This window comes from Hakea prostrata, chromosome 5, assembly GCF_041222555.1.
Source record: "Hakea prostrata isolate BN-2017 chromosome 5, UWA_Hpros_2, whole genome shotgun sequence".
In the NCBI taxonomy this organism is placed as follows: Eukaryota; Viridiplantae; Streptophyta; class Magnoliopsida; order Proteales; family Proteaceae; genus Hakea; species Hakea prostrata.
The window spans coordinates 14,934,244-14,956,215 of NC_142604.1; the positions used below are offsets into that span (position 1 = coordinate 14,934,244).

The 21,972-nt window shown below is 38.2% G+C and overlaps 2 protein-coding genes across 3 annotated transcripts; one reads left to right on the forward strand and one right to left on the reverse strand.

Annotated features, from left to right (window-relative positions):
• Window positions 1-616: 616 nt before the first annotated feature.
• Window positions 617-16,092, reverse strand: LOC149015367 (putative 26S proteasome non-ATPase regulatory subunit 3). Of its 2 annotated transcripts, none has more exons than XM_089154973.1 (9): window positions 15,898-16,092; window positions 15,715-15,794; window positions 15,390-15,580; window positions 9,153-9,290; window positions 8,913-9,049; window positions 4,623-4,677; window positions 4,097-4,207; window positions 1,741-1,980; window positions 617-1,346 (listed from the first exon to the last, which is right to left on the reverse strand). In XM_089154973.1, the coding sequence occupies exons 2-9, from the start codon at window positions 15,791-15,793 to the stop codon at window positions 831-833; spliced, it is 1,467 nt and encodes a 488-aa protein (XP_089011099.1). In that variant the 5' UTR covers window position 15,794; window positions 15,898-16,092; the 3' UTR covers window positions 617-830. The 2 variants fall into 2 exon arrangements, with proteins under 2 accessions (XP_089011099.1, XP_089011098.1); XM_089154972.1 differs by having other exon boundaries at window positions 15,715-15,809; window positions 15,898-16,091.
• Window positions 16,093-20,395: 4,303 nt separating this feature from the next.
• On the forward strand, window positions 20,396-21,184 carry LOC149015368 (uncharacterized). The gene is made up of 2 exons (XM_089156521.1): window positions 20,396-20,561; window positions 20,691-21,184. Exons 1-2 carry the CDS (start codon window positions 20,396-20,398, stop codon window positions 21,182-21,184), a joined length of 660 nt encoding a protein of 219 aa, XP_089012647.1.
• The last annotated feature ends 788 nt before the right edge of the window (window positions 21,185-21,972 follow it).

Below are 21,972 nucleotides of genomic sequence, written 5' to 3' on the forward strand. Positions count from 1 at the left end.
GAAATCTTGTGAACAATTGAAACTTGATTTGAAGAATAAATATCTAAGACTTCATTAGTCATGACTTTACAGTTTTGCAATTTATTTTCCTTCAAGATGAATCTCTCCCAAGCTGGGAGATAATTCAGGTCTGCCATAATGTCTTAGACATGCCTTGCTTCTCAAATCATGAAGCATTGACATGTTTCTGACAAAGTGGAGGTGACAACCTCTGTAAAGTTTTCACCTCCGTAAAGTTTGAACCTCCGTTCATTCACATCTTCCCCCCAAGCATAAATAACATGAGATCTAGTTTTCTTTATCCAACTCATTATCTGCTGTTGCATCTCCGAAACCCATTACATAGTTTTCTTTGTTGGAGCTCCCCATCTTGGCCTTGTAAGATCTAGATAAGGGACAATTTAAGGAGACATTTTCCATTTTGAGAAACAAAACCTGCCCTCAAAATTTCCAACCCCTGCTTCTTAAGACAATTTTGGCAAATTTCCCATTCTGATAGATCAGAAGATGAGAGAGAACTAACCGTAATAAGCAAGTCCCCCGCTTTAAAGGGTATATCAGGTCAACAAGAGTGGGATCTGGTAGTGACTACATGAAGGGAACAACACTATAAGCCTTAATAAAGAAAAATCTAATACAAGGAGAGAGAATACAATCAATCATTCCACCAAACCAACACACCTCGGAAAGTTTAACAGTAGCCATAGCAGATACCTGAGACTAAGAATATGGAAACAAGTCCAACAAAATGGGAACTCCCTCCTTCAATTCAGGGTTGAAAAAGTTCGAGGAAAAGCCACCCACCCAACAATTGGGAACCTAATGTATAATCAAAACTCATCATCATCCTCCTCGGCAATATGCTTAGCAAGCTCTTGCTCCTGTTGTTGCCTTTCTCGCCTTTTCTCAGCACTCTCCTTCTCCTTCTTGTGAGAGTTGGGTGGGAAACGCAAAGCCCGCACTGCCTCATTGTGCATATTAAGACAGAATGCAATCCTTGAGTTGAATGCAAGCTGAGGTTCATTCGTTGAGTATACATCCCCTGTTTCCTTCGAGACCATCCAACCATTTGTATGATCCACAGTGGCATCGATTGCACCATCTCGGATAGCCTTGGCCACAATACTCTCCGCATCAGCAACAGGGTTTGCTGAGTCCAACCTTAGTTTTTTAGCCACATCTACCAGTGAGATGCGGGAGTATGAGATACTGATGTTGCGCAACCCAGTCCTGATGACATTATGTCGCAGCCTCACGATCAGATTGTGTGTCCGGTCTGAACTGAAGGTCGCTGCAAACTTCTCAGCAACAGTCCTAAAGAGCTCCAAGTCCCCAATCCGAACAGCCTGATAAATTCAACCCACCACACATTGTCAACCTCTGGAGAATCACAGTTTCAAAAATTGCATAAGACAACTGAAAGTTAATAGTCCCTAAATCATCCCCCCCCCTACCCCAAAAGAAAAAGAATAACCAAACACTATACCAATAAGAAGTCTACACTGTCTTTTTTGAAGTGAAAATATGAAGTCTAGACACCAAAAGGAGAGATAGCACCCCCTCAGATCATCACAAGTTGTTAAACAGCCTTCTCAAACAAGTCATGTTTGTTAGCCCAAGAAAACCCAGTGCAAAAAGGACCATGACCAATTCCAGTTGCCAAAAAAAGGACGGACAAAGGTATGTAATTCTTGTAATAGTTGAAAGGAAAGATATTCAAATTCAATGAATAAGACTAACATTTGTAAGCTCAAAGTAGGGCCTCAAAGCCTTCTTCATGCCTTTCTGCATAAACACAGTCCTCTCGGGAATCTCCCCTAATAGCAACCGAACTATGATAGCCCATTTGTTGCATTGAACTCGGAAGCCCCGTGCTGCAACTGGGGCTTTTCGAGCAGCTTGCAAGAGACTCTCCTTCGCATCAGTGTACTCCAACTGGATGGTCCTAATCTTTCCCAGGTAGAAGAGGTACCGACAGAACTGCATTAAGAAAATAGTCAGTAACATTGAGTAATCGTAAATTTCTCTATTAATGAGCCATTACCATGTAACAGCAGATGCCAAAAAAATTGTGACACGCAGTAAGAAAAACAATCTATTGGGGAAGGATCAATTTAATGTGGTCACCCAAGCCAAAAGCAGCCATACTCGTTACTATCAAGTATCTTCAAGGATTTAGTGATCGCATCTATCTGGACCCATACTAAAATAATCTGACAAATTGGTCGATTTTCCCATCCTTGGGGAATAACTGGGAAACCCAGGAGTCTCCTGCTGTATCGGCAGAATCCATTCCAGCTGATCCTGGCATGATCTCAATCCCCAAATACATGCCAATGATATATTGAACATGCCTCTGGAATATACATTCCTCAAAAACCCAAAAGCAATACAAACGTGATCAACATTTCCAATTGTCAATAAGGTTAACATATAGAGGGCTACACAGGACTTATTTAGATGGGTATTCTCTTTGCTGCAAGAACAGGATATAAGTTGATTACCCAAAAGAGGGTACATTAACACAAGTCTTCTCAGTAACAGAAAGTAACACAAAAAACATGGAACATTTCCAACTGTCCCACAGGATTACACATAGGCATTTATTTAAATGGTATTCTTTCTTTTCTTCTATTTCTTTGAGGAAGGACCGGGGGGGGTAAGAGACAGAAGCGTACCAACAATGGCTTTCTTTCAACTGAAAGCAAGGATACAGTGGAGGCTAACCAAACTAATCATTTCCAATTATCTTCCTCATTTACAGCATTTACAACACACAAAATGCATATCTCAGCATATTTTCAGACAAGATTTTCTGGCTTTCTGATACAGTCTAAATAGTAAATACATGTCTATCTAATACAAACATAAATGGATAGTTTGGTATGGTTTATAAGCCTTACTTATTTCTCATTAAAACGAATCGATATATGCATGAATCAAAAAATCATAGAAAACTTGATGTTTATGATTTATCACCTGATGGATAGGTTTGTATAAGCAGGTATATAATTGATGCTTCCACTTGTAAAGTTAATGAAAATTAGAACTAAAACTTCCGCTTTTTCATTCCTCAAATCCCACCCTCTCACTTAACATATATTAGGGGTATCAAAACATAGTACACACCAACCAAGACTGATATGAGCCTACTGGATCATGATTCTGAATCTCTGATTGGGACTTTGTGACACTGAAACCAAATCTGACCACACTAGTGCTGATACAATAAAATACCAACCTCAAAAGAAAATTGGGGGACCCAGACCAATATAACCCAGTAAAAACCAATACCAGCCTGAAATTCATTAAATGTACATTTTATAAAATCATGTTTTGCAGTCACTCATTCAACCCAAAACCAGTTCAGCTGAATCACAACCAGTCCCTATATATACACACAATAAAAGCTCAGACATGTCCCAACTAAATGGGTTTGCTACATAGATCTCTTCAAATTAAGTAGGGGAAAACTGAGATCCACACAAAAGGTATTGAAAGTAAGAGAAAAGGAAACAAAATGAAGACATGAAAAAAACAAAAGTGAGATGGAAAATGAAAAAGTTCAAAAAAGTGAGTATAAAAAGGAGAAGAGAAAAGGAAATCAGAAATTTTCCAGCTACATTGTGTTAAAACCATGGATCCTTTTCCTCCAATAGGCTGTGCGTGGTCAAACTTGGCAGTTGATACAAGACCTAGATTAAGCATGTCATCCTTCAAAACCGTACCTATGGTCATTATTCCTGTCTCTAGCCCTTTAGCTTCCTTCAATTGAAATCGGATCACTCCTTAACAGGGTTCACCATGCCTCCATTGCACATGACGAAACCACCTCAAATGACATTCTAAAGAAAGGCTTTTGTTATATCTATAACAATACATAATACAATACCTAATATATTATTCACTTAAGCATACCAACCCTATATTTGATTATATAATCTACTATTCCTATTAGAAGCCGAACAGTTATTGTTAATAACCCATAACCTATTACCATAATTGATTATTCATAAACTTGGCAAAGATATAAAATATCAACTGTGCCAAATAAAGTGGTAGTAGAAGGGCGTGGACAACAAGAGAATATGCTTACCTGCTGGTTCGAGTGAGCTTCAAATCGGGGAGCCTTGGACCTCAGCTTTTCAGCTTGATCATACAAATTGTAGTGCAGGTAGTTGCGAAGCAGAAGGTTAAGTAGGGTTTCCTGTGAAGTACATACTAAAATATTAAGCATGGACATAAATTCCTTAACAAAATGAAACCCCATTTTAAAGGAATTTTCATTTTCTTAGAAGCCAATTTTTCAGGTGCGCCAAAAAGGTATCACAATAACATTAAACATGGGTGACATAAAAACCTAAAGAAGTATATCATTTTGTAGTCCTCTATTCAAAATGCTTACAGGCTTAGTTTCTGCCAAATGTAGCAACATTTTTGCTGAGCTAAGTAAATTGGAGTATATTTACCCCAAGAAAAAAAGAAGAAAAAAAAAAGTAAACTGGAGATGTAGCAGGTAAACATACATTTATGAGTCATGGAATCGTCATTCAAATTTTGGCCTGACAATGGAAATTGATAAATTGGCAAAAAACTAATTTATAACCATGGTGGAAAGATACCTGGCCAAGTTCATCATGGCGTAATGTGGCAATCCGGTGCAAGGCAAGAAGATTCCTAGACATAAGAGGAGATACAAATCATCAGAGTAAAAGAAGCATATTAGAAGGAAATATATAAATGTATTTAACATCCATCCCCTCGGTTTCTTCGTATTGTAAAGTCACATAGTCTAGGATGAACAGTAGTGATGAGTTTCCGGAAGCCAAGGAAGTAGGCATCAAAAAATCAGATTAAACCAGAATCAGAGTGAACAAATAATGACCAGAATATAAGAATATTATAACAGTAGATCAACAACTCAGATGGTACAATGTACTGATATCAGGTAGATTATATAACAAAAGGATGGACTTGATCTAATAACAGTATGAAACAGTGAGTGAGCCAAATTCTGGGGTGTAGGTTGTAGGAATATCACATAGAATTGGGCTCACTCCAGGATCCTCTCTCATCTAGGGCTATAGAAGCTTGTAATTGAAGATCTCTTGGAAGAATTAGGGTTGGCAAAGGTTAGGGTGAGCCGGTGAGGTCTAGGAGGTTACCAAGCTTAGTATTGGAGGAATTTGAATTTTAGATTCAAAACTATGCTGTAATTGTAGTTACAGGTCCAGAATTTAGTTAGGTTTAAGTTTACGGGTAGAAGGCGCGCGCGCGGTAGGGGGGTTGGGTGGGGGGTGGGGGGGGGGGGGGGGGGGGGGGGGGGGGGGGGGGGGGGGGGGCGGGGGGGTGCGGTATTGTTAAGTTACTTCAAGATTAAATAAGGCTGCTGGAGTTGTAGAATTGCTGCTGGAATTGAAGGAAGACTACTGTAGCTTGAAGACAATGGTTGAAGATCACCTCACAAGGCCGCAGCTCTTCCAGATCCTTTGACGACCTCCATTAACATGGCTGTACCACCTCAAGCACCTTTCTCGTAACTTATCGTTTATTGGAGCTACTCCCAAACTACTCTAATATGATCACTCATTACCTTATCCTTCCTAGTTTTGTTCTTATCCATCTTAGCATCCCCACAGCAAAAAGAGATGTCCCTGTTAATTTGGGATTGACTTTCTTTGGGCAACTGAGGCTCAATTTTGAACACCCCGTGGGTTATATAAAAAATAGGGATTCAGCTACAATATGGCATTATGTAGTTAGTATTGGGTTACCATTTACCAAGTAGCATCTTTAGTTTCTATTTACTAGATGTATGAGGCACTACTACTACATGTGTGGGCCTATTCTATATGTTGTAAGAGCGTTAGCTCAACCTTCTTGATTAGTGAATTACGTTTAGGAACTACGACCATGCTATAAATGGAGCGAGAACTGAGACACCTTAAAGTCAGTGAGAGACTGATCAAGGTCATAGTTTAGACACCATGGCCTTCCTTTTCTTCTTATCTCCTCTTCTCTCCTTACACTGTTCAAATCTATTTTATTGCAACTGCAACCAGCCATTACTAAAGATTCAGCAGGTATCATACTCTACCATATTGACATTGCTGATGTATGAGAAGGTGGTAACTTGACCCATTGACATTAAGTGTGACTGAAGGATATCAGTTTCCTGCAACAGCAACAAACCTGGTTTTCTAGATGCCAGAGGTTTTCTTGCAATCATGACATTAGATTAAGTTTATCGTATTCCCTTACCATAGACTATCTTTGGTTGAAGTTTCTTGATTATCCGACAGTTGGATCTTCCCAAGGCATTGGACACTGTAGGAAGTATGACTAAGGTTTCCTAATTGGAATAGAATACCCCTTTAAATCCCCTATTTTAGTTATATTTTATTATCTTATATTTTCTATATTGATTTCCTATTTGGTGTTAGATTGATTTCCTATTAAGTCTAAGATTAGTTTACCGACTTGTTTTTTGTATTTCTTTTCCTACTCAGTGTGAGATTTACTCAAATGGTAACTATAAATACCCCATTTGGGCTTATGAATAAAAAAATACCTTTCAAGCAATAACTTCTTCAAATTCCAACAGTTACAATTTTTTAACCTTAATAATTTTGAACTCCTAGCATAGCTCTTCGTCCAGCCACAAAAAGGGATGAGTTTTTCTTATTGACATTCTATCCTAGGAACCCTACTCTCTTCTGGAAGATCTCTTCCATCTGAATTAAGTAGCTAAAATTTTCAGAATCTGTTAATTACTCTGGTTTATATTGTGCCAGTGCTCTGCCAACAGCAGTGTCTTCACTTGATTTTTGTCTTCTGTAGTAAGGTACTACCATGTCTGTATCTCTGTCCCAAGCATCCAGTTACATCACAACTAACAAGGGCTAGTTCAGTACTTCAATATTGGGACTGTTGCCAACTTCTGGTGATGCAACCAGGATTGGCAACCATAGGGAATTTCATCTTTTAGGGCCAAAATCAGCCTACACGCTTGCAGCACCAAGGGCTGGCCGAATCTCACCAGGGTATTTTGGTCAGTTTACCCCTTTTTGGGAACCCCAGGAGGCTAATTAGATGCAGAATACTGGTAGGAGTTAAAATCTACTTTTTTTTTCTATAACTGAGTTAGTTGTGAGTAATTAGGTGTCTTAGTTGGAATCTAATTTCAACATTTCAAGTAGGATTCCTTGTTGAAGTTGACCTTTTTATTTTTAACTACTGTCTATCACAGTTATCCCTTTGAGTTACCGCTATATTAGCATAGTTTTCAAAAAACATCTGAAGCGCCGGATTCGGAAAGATATCATATTTCACTAGTTTTGTTGATTGTGCCAGTTCTAATTTTGTTGAGTCTAGTTGAACTAGGGAATTCTACTCCCAAAGGGATTCCTTAGTTGAGTCAAAGTAGGTTTCCCTTGTTGAGTCCTAATTAGACTTTTATTTGTTAAGTCCCAAAATCCTAATTTAATTTTCTTTCAATGTAAGGCTACAATTAGAGCCACCCCCAACGTAATGAATCAGCTTTGAATCAATTGAACAAAGAAGAGAATTGAGGGAAGACTTGGAGTTGCAGAGAAGGGCCCACGACCCGGGTTTTAGAGTTTCAATAATTTTGGCAGTTTCTGCAATTCTTGCTTTCAGCACAAGCTTGTGGCAACCATTTAAAACCTTGTATTTCAGTGATTATCAACAATAGTCCATACCTTGAACAAGTCCATCCCCAACCCAACCACACCCCCCCCCCCCCCCCAAGAAGGGAAAAAAGGGAAGACTGAAACCCTTCTTCTCCCCCTAAACCCTAATCCCCTTGCTGCCCTAAATTTCCAACCCTAGGGACTCCTAAATCTTCACTCGTTCATAATTCTCAAACCATTCATCCAAACCCTAACTCCTTTTAGGACCATCATTCCCTACCCCTCTTGACCTTAGCCCTAACCCTAACCCTAGCCCTAGAAGCTACAATAACTCCAAAATCTCCTAAATCCTAATTGAGGAATAATTTCTGAAATTAAAATTCAGATTAACAGAATTACTCTTCTCAAACCTAGACCCAATCCTAGCCTGGCTGAACCCTAAAACCTTCCCCAGTTTAACCCTAGACTTCCCTATTCATGGCCCCAAGGTTTCGAAGTTGAATCCCCTTAATCATAGGACTTAATTAGGTGTATACAGCTGCTGTCCACATTGGAAAACCTGATTACAGAATTCTCAAACCCTAATTCCGCAAAGTAACCTAAGCCACAGGGAATATTGGAGTATACTTAGCTGCTGTCCATTATCACTTGCCTGAAGTCAGATCAAGAAGAGTAAAGTTAAACCCTAATTTACTGTTGGTTCTCTAAAAGAGGATCCCGAAGTCTGGCACAGACCCTGGGTTACATTATCTGGTGATGGGTTTAGTTGTTATAACTTACTATTTTGACAGTACATGTAAACCTATTAATGGTTATATTACTAGTGACCTAGTCCTACACCAAAAAGTGTGCTCAAATGAGGAAATGAAGGAAAACAAAATGGAGAACTCCTAGAACTAGATTTTCATCAGGCTAAAACCCCATCTGAGTTATTTCAAAATAGATGCCCCAAATAATAGAACTCAATACGGCATAAGAATAGGAGTTTACCCCTACAAACTCGACCCCATCCTTGTCAGCCAAGTAAATAATATTTGCATCATGAAATAAAAACAACACAAATATTGAGAAAATAAATCCTGCATCTATCCCTTCTACACATATTTAGGTACATCAAAAGAAGCTTACTATGAATTAGGCCAGGGAATATATAAAACAACCCAAACTTTCTCTTAAAAAATAAGCACATGAAATGATTTATCTGCATCAGGTAGCAATCAGAAATCTAAAGAGAAGAAAACTGATCTATTTTTTACCCACCCCCGAATCTCAGCAAGATCACCAGTAAGTTCATAGCTGTAAGAGTAATAGTAGTACAGCCTGGATGCCAGAACATCAACAGTTCTCCTATTCAGGTTCTTTACACGGGCAATGCTTGCAGAGGCACAAGCTTTGGCCTGAAAGACAAGCCAATGCCACAGAAAAGCATAAGTAACAATTTCAAAGTAAAACGACAAACATAGAAGTCACAGAAGTCATCAATGTAAAAGTTCATCTCACCTCGTCATATCTTTTCTGATCAATCAGAAATATCAGCATAAGCAAGTAACAAAAAATTTCAAGCTCAGGCACTGAGTGCTTTGCAGGAGTTTGACCTGCAGATGTTGCAGTATCAACTTCCATATCAAGCTCATCCTCCTATAGCCAAATGAGAAGTCATATAAAACACGAATTTGGTCAGCAATAGACAATCCGCTTTATGCCTTTACCATGCTCTGAAGCAACAGTAGGATTATTAGGTTTATCTTACACAGTCAAAAAAAAATTTAATCAAGAAATCATAAGGACCTATAATCATAGCATAGTGGTCAACAAATACAACATTTAAAAAAAAAAAAAAAAATACAACATTTAAAAAAAAAAAAAGATACAGCATCCAGATGGTACAATAATGGGGGAAAAAAAATCAACTCAGGCTCCTCCACCCCCAAACAAAAGAATGAAATAATTTGAAAAAAAAATTGCTAAGAGCAACCAGAGGTAGCATGTCATAGATAAACACCCTTGGGTTTGATTATGTATGTTGTTGGGCCTTAGATCTAATGGGTTTTCACTGCAACAGGCCACTATAATGGGTCTATAATAAGGATAGATGATAGATCAATATAAGTAGTTAATTCTCTTCATTCTTTATTTTTATTGCTATGAAATGTTCCACTTATGCTAAATTGGATTATAGAATATCCTGCCTTGAGTTAGTGTTCTAATCAGTTTATGTCACCTTACTAGTGAAGGATAGTGTCGAAGTCTGCTTTGGGGTCTAGTATATAAGCTACTACAGGGGTCAAGCCTTGTTCACAAATTTGATTCAAGATATTTTGGCTCAAGCCTTTTATAAATCCATGAGATGCAGCATTATGTTGGGGGGAAGCCACTAGTGACAAGCAGGAATGTGGTGCTCAGTCATATCTTCTTCTCAGTATTGAAGTACCATAATTTCACAACTCCAAACCTAACCACCAGACTGACTTGTATTTTGATACCTTGTTTGAGAGCCTAAGAGCTACTGTTGGCCAGAATCTTATCTCTATCAGTTCATTGTTCGCTGAGATATCCGAGTTCCTAAGTTCCAAATAGTGTAACTGTGCTGATTTCTGGATATCCAATCATTGGATCAAGCCCTTCTTTTAAATAGGCGATCCCTATTTTATTTTCATATCAGTAAGTTCACAGACATCAAGTTTCTGATCTAATTTCAATCAAGTATTCTTGAATTCTGCTTATTTATTGCATCTCTGAAAGCTTAAGAAACCCATCAAAGCAGCAAAGAACTAGTGGTGCAAATCATAAAAAGTGCCAAGCTTTTGAAAACCTAGACTGAGCCCAATATTTCTCATCTGCAGCACCAGCCAGGCCCAACCCAAGGCTGGGCAGGAAAATACTGGCCTGCATAGCTTATTGAGCCCAACCCATCCAGGACCTGACTTGAGTGTCCTTGGGCTAGTCCAAATCAAAATGTGCAACAGGATGAAAGAGAGAAAGAAGGGGAAGAGGGGGTACAAAAGGCAGGATGTGAACTCAAATCAAATAGAACAATCAGAACACGTGAACGTCCAATTTTTGCTTACACCCTCTTAAGCACAAAACTAACCATAAAAGCATACTTCTACAGTACACTGTAACTAAGGATCAGGTCAGGCGCGAATCATCCCATAGCATACCCACAGGTTCTATTCCCAGCCCAATAGTAGAGGGGGGGGGGGAGGGGCTGTGGAATCAGTTGTGTTAATAAGGCCCAAATTGTTCTCCTCGAAACCACCCAAAAAAATACTCAGTATGGTATTCACAAAGCAAAACCCTTCAATTCTCAATTCAAATTACATATTCTTTGTTATGATTCATAATTTTTTTTTCTAATTCTAAGGTAACCATTAACCCTTTATTTTTTTGGTTTACTTTTTGGTCACGGGCACCAAAAACTTGTACCTTAAAAATTGCTCTTGTAAAACAACATAAAGAAGCAAAGCCAAAATCAACAAAGCAGAATAAAAAAAATAAAGAGATAACAATGCCTGGTACAGGTATACTACCTATGGAACATAATATTGGATTAGCACCCACTGTTAAGAAAAATTATTGGCCATCCCAGCGCTCTCTGTGGGTTCCAAGTAAAAGAGATAGTTTCATTGGGACCAACAGGAATTTTCCTAATGTGTGAGGGTTCAAGGCCTTTTTCTGTTTCTTCTGATTACAAGTGAAACATTTACATACTACCATATGTAATAAAGGAAATGGTGAATAAAGAAGGCTAAAAAGTTTGCAGATTGTCAAATACAACTAGTTATTGAGTCCTCCATTAGAAGAGATCAACTAGGACTTGTGTGAACATCAGATAGGCTATAATCAGGATTTTGGTAATTTTGAAGGTTAATTAAGGTTAAACTAAGGCTTTGAACATTGGCATTGATCCAATAAGTTATTTGATGCAGCACAACCAGAAGTTACTGTTCATGCTACAGTAGTATGAACAGTAACCTAGATGATAATTTCATATTTGGTGGGCCCAAACTCCAGCTTGCAAGGAGATAAAATAGGAACTGTTTTTTTGTGGGAGTTCTAGAGATAATTTAGAATTTTGTTATTTATTATTGGGATAATCATGTAATCAAAGTTTTTATTTGGATAGGATATCTAGGATAAGTTTTAGTTAGTTTTAAATTCCTAAGAGTCCTAGTAGGATCAGTCTTTTGTTAGTTTTAAATTACCAAGAGTCCTATTATAGTTGTTTTCGTATCAAGTATGTTTGTTTTGTTATTTAAACACTTGTAATCAGCTTATTGAGCATGGAATAGAAAAAATGAAGTAAAACTTGAGTTTTGTGCGTTTGCAGCCCCCCCCCCCTCTCTCCTCTTTTCTTCTTCTCCTCCTTATGAGTGTTCTTCTCTCTCTTCCTCTTCTTCAAGACTAATTCTTCTAAGATTTCCCTTCTTCCCCCTACCTTCTTTATCCTTCTTTCTTCTCTATTTTGTCCCCCATTATTATTGGAGCACTTGGACTACAACTTTTTCTCTTCTTCTTGCAGCTGTAGGACCCACATTAGCTAGACTTCTTTGAGTTGGAATACAAAAGAAATGGACAAATTAATTATTGCCACTGAATTTAGTGGATCACTTAAGGCAGAGATAAAGAACTCCTCCACTACCAGATAGCTTCTTAAGGATTGGATTGCTTAATCAGGCTAGTAAAGTGAATTGCTTGATCTACAATAAGAATAATGTCAAGACTGCCTAACTGGGCTTCAATTGAGAGGTCTGGTCCTGGTCAAGTACGGCTTATAACACAACCTGCAGTTACTATAACTAGTTAGACATTGGCATTCAATTAATCAACAGTTAAGGTATAATTAAATACTTTTCAACCTGTCACTCTAACCCCCCCCCCCCCCCCCCCAAAAAAAAAAAAAACAAGCACGCCCAAAAGAAGCAAACTTGGAAAAAGAAAGCTATTCCCTCTTCACATTGGTTTCATTTCCTTATACCAAAGAATGGAGTGCATCAGGGACAGATTTGATCAGATGACCTAGATAATCAGATCAAAGTCTTTACAGCTGAGACTACTGAAAGTGTCTTGTTTTCAAAGTTTATACTGCTTCGATCCACTCATACTGATGCAGCAGTTAAGAATTTCAAAATGGATCAACTGAACTTCAGAATACTTTACTTGGGCCATGGATTCTGTAGGCATTAGGTGTTAAATGATGGAATGGGTGCAATTTATAACTCATAAATTGGGGGTAATGCTAGCACAAGGTATCAGTAGTTAGACTCAGTATTTGAGTTAGATTAAACTACTTAAAGGGTAGATACAAATATACAATTATGTTTTGACTTCATACAACTTATTCAGTCAATTAGAGTGAGTGAGAGTCCTTTTTGTGTTAAATTAGGAGTTTTAAAAGGTCTATATGTATGTAATGCATCCCACCATCAAGCAGAGAGGACCAGATTAATTACCATGAATTTTTTTAGGAGTTTTGAGGCTGTTGAGCAACACATATGGAATTGCTATCCTATTTTGATTCTCCCCTCTTCTCTTTCCTTATGATGAGTTTCTTCTGTCATTAGAGAAGAAATTTGAAAACACTAAAGCTGGATTGCCCCAACCCCCAATTCTTTCTGATCTTCTGATTTGCCAACCCCATTGTGCCCTTCTTCATGAATGTTAGGTTCCCCAATAAACCCCAATTTCTAACCCCAAGTCAAACCAATCTGGTCACTAAAACCTTCCCAAATCCAAACCATATGCACCTTATACCAACCCACATACTAGATACAAGTTACATCCTCATCCTACCATCCTAGAACCCTGAAAAACAACCACCCACTAGGTGGTTCAGTTAAAGATCTTGGAAGAATGCTCCTAATTGATCCTAGGGCAACATCACATACCAAGTTCAAAATTATCAACTTACACAAACTGGACCCAACTTCAACAGGTTTATCAGATCATCACCTAACTAATTCAAGATTAATTATTTACAGGATTAAGGAAGATTTACCCGCAGGACATAGAGCGAAGCACAAAGAAGAAAACTGGTCAGTGGAATTGGAAGAGATGTTACTTATGTGCCACTGTTCACATGAGCAGTGTTGTAGCCCACCATTCAGCTGACTTAGATTGGGATTTCTGAAAATTGTTTTATTCTTCTAATCTGATAAGTTTCCAATTCCAAATTTAGAAAGTGGGATTAACTTTTATCAAATCTCTTTAAGGATTTTATGAATCAGTGTTCTCCTTCACCAGAAGAAGAAATAGATTGAAGAGCAAAGAGTTATGATTAAAGCTATGAAAATTTAGCAATGGTAAGAGACCATAAGCAAGGGGCCTTGGTGAGAGCATAATGAGTTGTGAGGGTCCATCACCTCTTACATATTCCAGTATCCTCCTCATTATTATTATCATCATTAGTGATCTTTCATATGTAAACAAGGGAGAGGAGAAAAAATAAAATAAGGCACGAAGCGGCGCGCCCAATGGTGACCACGACGGCGGATGCCCCCCGGCCCAGGCAAGACAATTTGGATTGTCCCCAGCTCTCCAGACACAATGCCCAGGCCTAGTGGCTGGCACATACAAAATCATAACTCAGCCTATAAATGTGACTACAATCAGGAAATAGGATATTACATACATTATTAACTCTTTGAATGAATCAAGAGAAGACGAACACAGATAAAGCCACAACCTGTATGTGTTTCCCAATTCCCCAGCAAAATCATTTGATCATAAGACCAATGCAAATATAGAATCTACTCAGGCACAAGTATGAGTGGTTTCATAAAACCCATATTGTCAAACTTCCACATAAACATCTTTCTTTGATACATGATCTTCAATAATACTGAAGTTATAAATAGTGATTATGATTTAATTAACATAGCTATATTCCGTGCTAAGAACAAGTAAACACCATTAAGCAATAAAGTAAAAACTAACAACTTTAAAAACAAGCTTCTACCACATTAAACAATGGTTTACAGTGATGTTAAGGTGTAAATATCCATACTCCATATACCAAAAGAACTGATAAGGTCCAACACTTCATGTAAGACATTATCCCTGAATTTTCTCCAGTCCAATTCCTTAAAGATGAGTGACACGTGTCTATAGGTCAAACAAAGGGCTACTTAAATTAAAGTAAAAAAAAAATTCTATCTTCTAAATTTAACATCAACCCTTTGATGTGACCTATGGACATGTGTCACTTCGTCCATAAGGACATGGATGATCCATTTCCTTGTCCGAAATGGACGGGATGAAAATCCCATTATCCTTGTCCTCTTTGTACCATTATGTCACTGGTCATCTTGATTTAGTTTAAATTGAATAATGAAAACATGGGAGTGAAAACTGGCTACAACCATATTGTTGACCAGGATATCACTTGCATGCACAGGTACTTCTCAAGGTACCAAGGTATACAAAACTGATTGCACACAAACAAAACAAAACTGGCCATAACCATAATGTTGACCAGGATATCAGTTGCACGAACTGGCACTTCTTACGCTACCAAAAGGTATTAAAAAAACTGATTGCACAGATGCACAGATGCACAGATGCACAGAGATCAGTAACACACTTATTGAAAACGAACATCACCCAGTCCTCTCCTCCCCCCCCCCCCCCCCCACCAAAAAAAAAAATCAACTAATGCAGTCCCAACAGATAAAGGAAGTAAAAATACACGTATAACCATTTCATCAGAACCAAACATAACGGGTGGTTCACGGGTACCTTGGGGAGGTAGGAGAACAAACGGGTATGAGCATCTGAGCCCGGTGCGAGAGCAAAATTGAGGAATGCAGATAGCACAGGCGCTTTGAGTTTCCGTCTCAATGCGATTGTGAGGCGAACGGCCCGTAAGACCCGGCGGACTTCCCTAGCATAAGCGCCAGCCTCAATTAGCGCCGCTATCTCCTTCAAATCTGAAAATTGTGAACGATTTTTCTGAATTAAACAAGCTAATTAAACGAAAATTGGAACAATCCCTCCCCATTCCCCACGCCCCACGCCCAAACAAAATTTGATAACGAAATTAGGGTTTTATATGTTGTCTTACGCTGCAAAGCAGTTGGAACAGTAGATGAAGCAGAATTCGAAGGAGCCTGAAGCTCTTTCATCTCCACATCTTTCGTCATTCTGCCGAAAACAACACTTAACGAATAGAATATACAAAGGAATCAGGAGAGATAAGACACGGGCTCATGAATTACAGGAAAAGATATAAACACGAAGAATCTACCTGTATAATTAGGAGAAAACTTGAATCAGAGCTCGCAGAGATCTGCGCGATCAGCTATTGCGGATCTGCGCGATCAGCTATTGCTGAACTAGGGTTCCGAGTTCGTATCTTCCACTGAAGACTTCAGTTTCTTTCTTTCTCTGCAAGTTTGGTACCGAAAAATTAAAAAGAAGATCGTAGTAGAAGTGTAGAATAGACCCAGGGTCTACAAATAAGACCATAGACCCCGATCAAGAACCGTTGGTCGAGTTAGATCTCAAATCATACATAACACAAGATTCGGGTAACTGGCTTAATCATATTATATTATATTATTATACTATACAATCATACCATACAATATTACTATTAATTTCATTTGTGAAAAATCTTTTACTGGGCAAAATTGTCATATTTCACCATCAAAATAAATTTTCATATATAATTATTTAAAATTATGTATGCTAATTAACCTGATTAAAGATGTCCATTTATCTTTGTTCTTAATTTTTTATTAGCTCATAATATCATATTTCTAACCAATAAATAATCATCGTATGATTATTTAGAAATAAGTATTTATCTATTTATGAGAATTTTTTTCATGTTTTCAATTAATTGGAAAAAGGACATGCAAATAGATGGTGCCATAAGAAATAGTATTTGGAAAATGTTATGGCAATGAAATAAATAATTTTAGTTCAAATAATACATCCAAATAAAAATTGAGTTAAAAAAATGAACATTGGTGCTCAATACATATAAAGTTCAAGTAAAATTATCATATCTATTTTTCTCTATTTCGATATTTTTACACTTCACATATTCATATTCTTCTAAACTAACTATTTGTTTTAATTTATCATCTTTCATTTTTATTATAACTGCACCAATGATCTTCGATCTTAAGTTGTATATGTTTTTGATATCAAATTTGAAGTAGAACAAACAATAATCCAATTTGTTTTATGCTGTCAAATTAGATATTAAAAAAAAACTAATTAAATCATCTAAATTAGTGATAAGAATATATTATTTTATAATGCTAATCAAATAGATATTGTATTTTTATTTTTTTTGGCAATGCTGCATATTCACCTCCCATGTTGGTGGTCCCACAAGCCTTGTGGTAAGTCCACCCATTTCATACTAAAGAAGAGCCCATGATAATTGGTTAGGCTCCAGCTTATATGGGTTTCATAACACACTTCAGCGCAAAATTTGTTTACTCGATTGGGCTCGATTGAAGAAAAAGAAAGCCCAATTAACCAACCCATTTAGAACCTGGAAGTGATTTTCACACATGCTGGCTTCCTTACAATCTGGGTTTAAGAGCTCAGAATTAGGGGGAAATGGTTCTCATAAGTCAAAAGGCATCAAACTATACTAACCCTGCATATGCGGCCTCTCCACTCAGAAATATGGATCTTACTACCCTACCAACCCTGCATTGGCCGACCAATCGTTATTTTTCTTTTAATAAAAAAGAAATATGTTATTTTTTTTTAACCATAACCAATGTTTCTGGACTTTGGTAGCGATAATTTCTCCTATACAATCCAACGTCAAACCGAATTAGAAGAAATGAGAAATTGAGAAAAGCATTGAAAGTTCAAAGTGGTAGTAGTAGGATTTTGGCTTTCGTTATATTCCCACTTTTAAATAAGGTTGGGCTGATTTTGCTTGAGATCATTATCTTCTTTTGGGGACCTTTTGATCTTCTAATATCAAGGTCACATGGCATTCGATTTAGAGGTTAAGAAGAAAACCAGAGGCAAGATTTAAAACACGTTCACTCTCATACATTTCTTGTATTTGTCTTCTCTATTTACTACAATTATTTTCTTTCCTTTCAGTTAGAAGGAAATTTATCATATAGGTAGGCTATGCCAACTCCTCATTGTATGATAATCTCTCCCCTACTTTTAAGTTTTAACTGACTCCTCTATTCTCGCTACCAAATGCGGTAGTCTCTCCCTTAACCACCTCTTACTCTCATCTCACGACTCTAAATTCATATTTGATATGAGCATTACCACATGAATACATGACTCAGAGGCTGAAAGCAGTAATGAAGGATAGGGATCGGAATTCAGAGGTTGAGTTTGAGCTATAGATCACCGTCGTTGGAGAAATTCACTGCACCAAGACCGAAGCCCTATAAAATTCAGCCGATGATCAGTTAAGGTCATGGCTACTAGTACTTTCTTCTATTAGTGAGTCTTCCTTCTCCTCTGCACTAGAGATTACGTGTAATAGCCCCCACAATTCTAACTCGAGATTCATATTGTAGGTTTGAGTACCCGAAGTTCTAGTTGGAAGAAGTTGTGGTTTATCCGGATTGAAACCCATGATCCATACACTGAGCCCATGGATTTGGATTCTACCAATGAAAAACCTACCATTTTGGGAATCCGAAGTAGAACCAATGGAAATCCTGATGGACTGGGAAGACGGATCTCTAGCCTGAGACAAGTCGAGTTTGAAGATGTCCAAGATCAAAGTAAGGACCCCCATGTGTTGGTTTAAGTTAGATTGGTGTCGAGGATCAACCAGTTGAGCAAAGCACCCAAGTACTGAAAAGTACTAGGGGGCAGTTTCTTAAGGCGATTGATTGACCCAACTAACCGCCCCAAGCGACCAATCAGGTCTATTTGCAGGGGGTTGCTATGGACGTATTATTTTATTCGTGGAAGTTGTTGTGGATGTTTGGGAAACAGAGTACACGAGTTTAGTGGTGAAGAATGGTAGAATTATGGAGAAGGTTTTATTCTCACCCGGTCTTTTGAATATGTTGGAGGTTAGTTAATCACACACTCTTCCTACTTGTCTCTCTTTGTTATTAGTGTGCTTTTCTTTCCTCTAAGATTTTGCAGATAGTGAGTTGAGATGGTTAGGATCTTTCCATTACTGATCGCAACTAGATCATGCCTGAAGATGGATTTCTATATCCGAAAATCAAGGGTTGGTTTAGTTGAAAGAGATGAAGTTGATTCTAAATCTTCCTCTTTTGAGATGAACCCTCTGGAATATTAAGGACGAAAGTTGGATTTGGATCATCTCAAAATCAGATCAAGGATGGGTGATCAAAAGTTGGAATTTCAGACTCTAGATTCTGCCCGAGAAGGAGGCGGTCAGTCAGGGCCATTGATTGACCCAACCAACCGCCATGAGCGACTGGCTGGGTCACAGTAACCCTATCAGCTTGATCTTTGCTCTGTTTTGAGTTTTGATTTTAATGAATTTTCTTAACCCTAAATATCAGAGCAATAGATTCTGTAGACTAGAATGACCAATGACATAGAAAATTGAGAAGAGAAGGATAGACTGAGAGAAGGTTAATTGTGATTTAGTGAAATGATTGACTATGTGATGTTATGGATAGTGATTGCTAAATTGGAAGGTTGATTATTTGAAATTGAAGAATTGAGATATTATGATATTTCTACAATTATCAGTTGAACTATGTGAAATGAATTATGATTGTGATGTATGAAAGTTTATGGAGCTTTGTTTGATAGCAGGACATGACTTCAATAGCAGATAGGGAAGAGGTTAGCCAGGGCACAAGAGGAGAAACTGGAGTACCTGCCTCTAACTCAACAGTTGATCCAGCCCTTGGTGGTGCGACCCAGATTGGGGAATTCATGGGAGCACTCAGACATTTAGCAAGTGCAGTACAAAGACAGGCTAATCAAGTAGATCAAATTACTCAAGTAGCTGAGGAGGGAAGCAGGAGAAGGAAAAGGGAATCTGGAAAAGATTTCGAAGATGATTTAAGAGTCCTCAAGGATTTCGGAAATTTTATGAGAAGGAATTTAAGGGAGCTAGTACCGATCCCGCTATTGCTACACGGTGGATCAGGGATATGGAAAAAGCCTGTGATGCCATCAGGTGTACTGATTCTCAAAAGGTGATGTGTGCCACATATATGCTTACTGGTGAAGCTGATGCGTGGTGGCAGTCAACTAAACCTATCCTTTTGGTCTCACATGAAGAAATTACATGGACCATATTTAAGGAAGAATTTGATAGAAAATATTTTCCTCCACACGTGAAGACCAAGAAGATATCTGAATTCATAAATTTGAAGCAAGGCTCCATGTCAGTTATTGATTATGAAAGGAAGTTTGAAGAACTCTCTAAGTATGCACCTCACATGGTAAGTCGAAGAAATGAAGGCTCGACAGTTTGAGCGAGGGCTTAGGGCTGATATCCGAGAGATCGTAGGTGTTCTTCAGTTGAAGACATATACGGATGTGGTGCATCGATCCCAAATATATGAAAGCATTGAGAAGGCTGAGGGACAAGATAGAGAGGAAAAGAAAGGAAATGATCGGAGGCCTTTCAAATTTGGAGGATTTAGAAATAAATTTGTGACAGGTCAAGGGAGAAAGCCTCAAAGTAAACAACCACAAGAAAGGAAAATTTGTCCTAAGTGTGGAAGGAAACATTGGGGGAGGTGTCTTCCCGGCACGCGCCCGCTCTGGTGTGGTGAGGAAGGCCATTTAGCTAGAGAATGCCCCACTTGGAGAGAGCAGCCAGAGCGAGGACAAAAGGGAATTTTGGAGTCCAAGGATTTAGAAAGGGAAAGGAAATTGAAGATTCTCAGAGGGCGAAACACCCTGGACGGCTTTTTACTATGACCCGGAAGCAGGCTGAGGATTCTCAGACGGTAGTTGCAGGTAAGATGTTTATGCTATTAATTTATTTAATAATGTTTATATTTAATGAAGTGAAATATTATATGGACTAATAGCTGAAATGCTTGCTTTGTTGTTTTGATATGCTATGTTGGTTTAATGTGATACCAGGAATGTTTAAAATTGCTGATGAGATTGCATATACCCTCTTTGATTCTGGTTCTACCCACTCATTTATATCACATGATTTTGCTTTGAAACTGAGGCTGAAACTTCAACCGATGGACTATGTGTTACATGTAGCTACACCCTCTGGTAGTGTGATGGAAGCAATTGAAATGGTTGAATCATGTGAACTTGACTATGAGGGAAGAAAGTTGAGGGCTGATTTAATAGTCATAAATTTGAAGGATTTTGATGTGATTCTTGGAATGGACTGGCTAGTTGCAAATCATGCCAGTGTTTTATGTTATGAGAGAATGGTGACACTAAGACCTGTAGGGGAACCTGAGATCCAATTCTCAGGATTGAAAATAAAGTCTGCCCCAACAAGAATGATCTCAGCTATTCAAGCCAAGAGATTGCTCGACAGGGGATGCCAAGGATATTTAGCTTCGGTACAAGATTTGGAGGTAATTGGGAGGAAGAAGAAGGGGAAAGAATGATGTCTGAAGATAGGGAAGAAAGAGAAGGGAATGAGAGCTAGAAGGACAAAGCAATAGAATGGCAAAAGAAGAAAGAATTGAAAGAACAATGAAGAATGGGATAAGGGAATAGTAGGACGGAGAGATTGGAAGAAAAAGGATGGAGGAGGAGGAGATTATAGAGAAGAATAAAGTACATCAAGAAAAGAAGAAGAGAGGATAATAGGAGAAAGAAAGAGAGAGGGGGATAAAGAAGGGAGGGAAGAAGAGGAAAGGGGAGAAGGAAAGAATGCAGGGGGAAAGAAGAGCTAGGATTTAATGAATAGGGGCAAATGGGATCAGATGTTATTGTCTATGATGATATATGATATACTCAAAAAGAAGGAAGAACAGGAGAGCATGAGAGGACAAACAAGAAATGAGAAGCTAGCTAAATTAAAAAGTGGAATTGGGACAAGGTTGGTTCTAGGACAGTGATCGGAAGGTATTATGGAGATCAAGAAAGAGGAATGGATTGGAGAAACTAATGGAAATAAGGAGTGGGATTAGGGTTATTATAGGAGATTCATGAAGGATTTTAAAATGCAATGCAGAGACTACTAGAAAAGGAGTGATTGGGGGGATGAATGTGAGGAGTCAAGAACTAAAGGGAGATGAAAGAGCTAAGTTACCAGGAAGGAGGATTTGTTGTATATAGTGATGCATCAAGAAATGGATTGGGGTGTGCTATGCAACATGGAAAGGTTAGATAGCATCAAGACAAGAAGCCAGAACAAAAACCCAACAGAGGAATGGGAGTACGATGAAAA

What these genes read in the sequence shown, in the direction of transcription:
- LOC149015368 (XM_089156521.1), top strand. Translation starts at nt 20,396, where the DNA reads ATGCCCCACTTGGAGAGAGCAGCCAGAGCGAGGACAAAAGGGAATTTT. An exon ending in TTCTCAGACGGTAGTTGCAG is followed by an intron (nt 20,562 to 20,690) that starts GTAAGATGTTTA and finishes ATGTGATACCAG; the next exon opens with GAATGTTTAAAATTGCTGAT.
- LOC149015367 (XM_089154973.1), bottom strand. Translation starts at nt 15,793, where the DNA reads ATGACGAAAGATGTGGAGATGAAAGAGCTTCAGGCTCCTTCGAATTCT. An exon ending in ATCAGAAAAGATATGACGAG is followed by an intron (nt 9,050 to 9,152) that starts GTGAGATGAACT and finishes CTTGTCTTTCAG; the next exon opens with GCCAAAGCTTGTGCCTCTGC. An exon ending in CCTACTTTGAGCTTACAAAT is followed by an intron (nt 1,347 to 1,740) that starts GTTAGTCTTATT and finishes TGAATTTATCAG; the next exon opens with GCTGTTCGGATTGGGGACTT.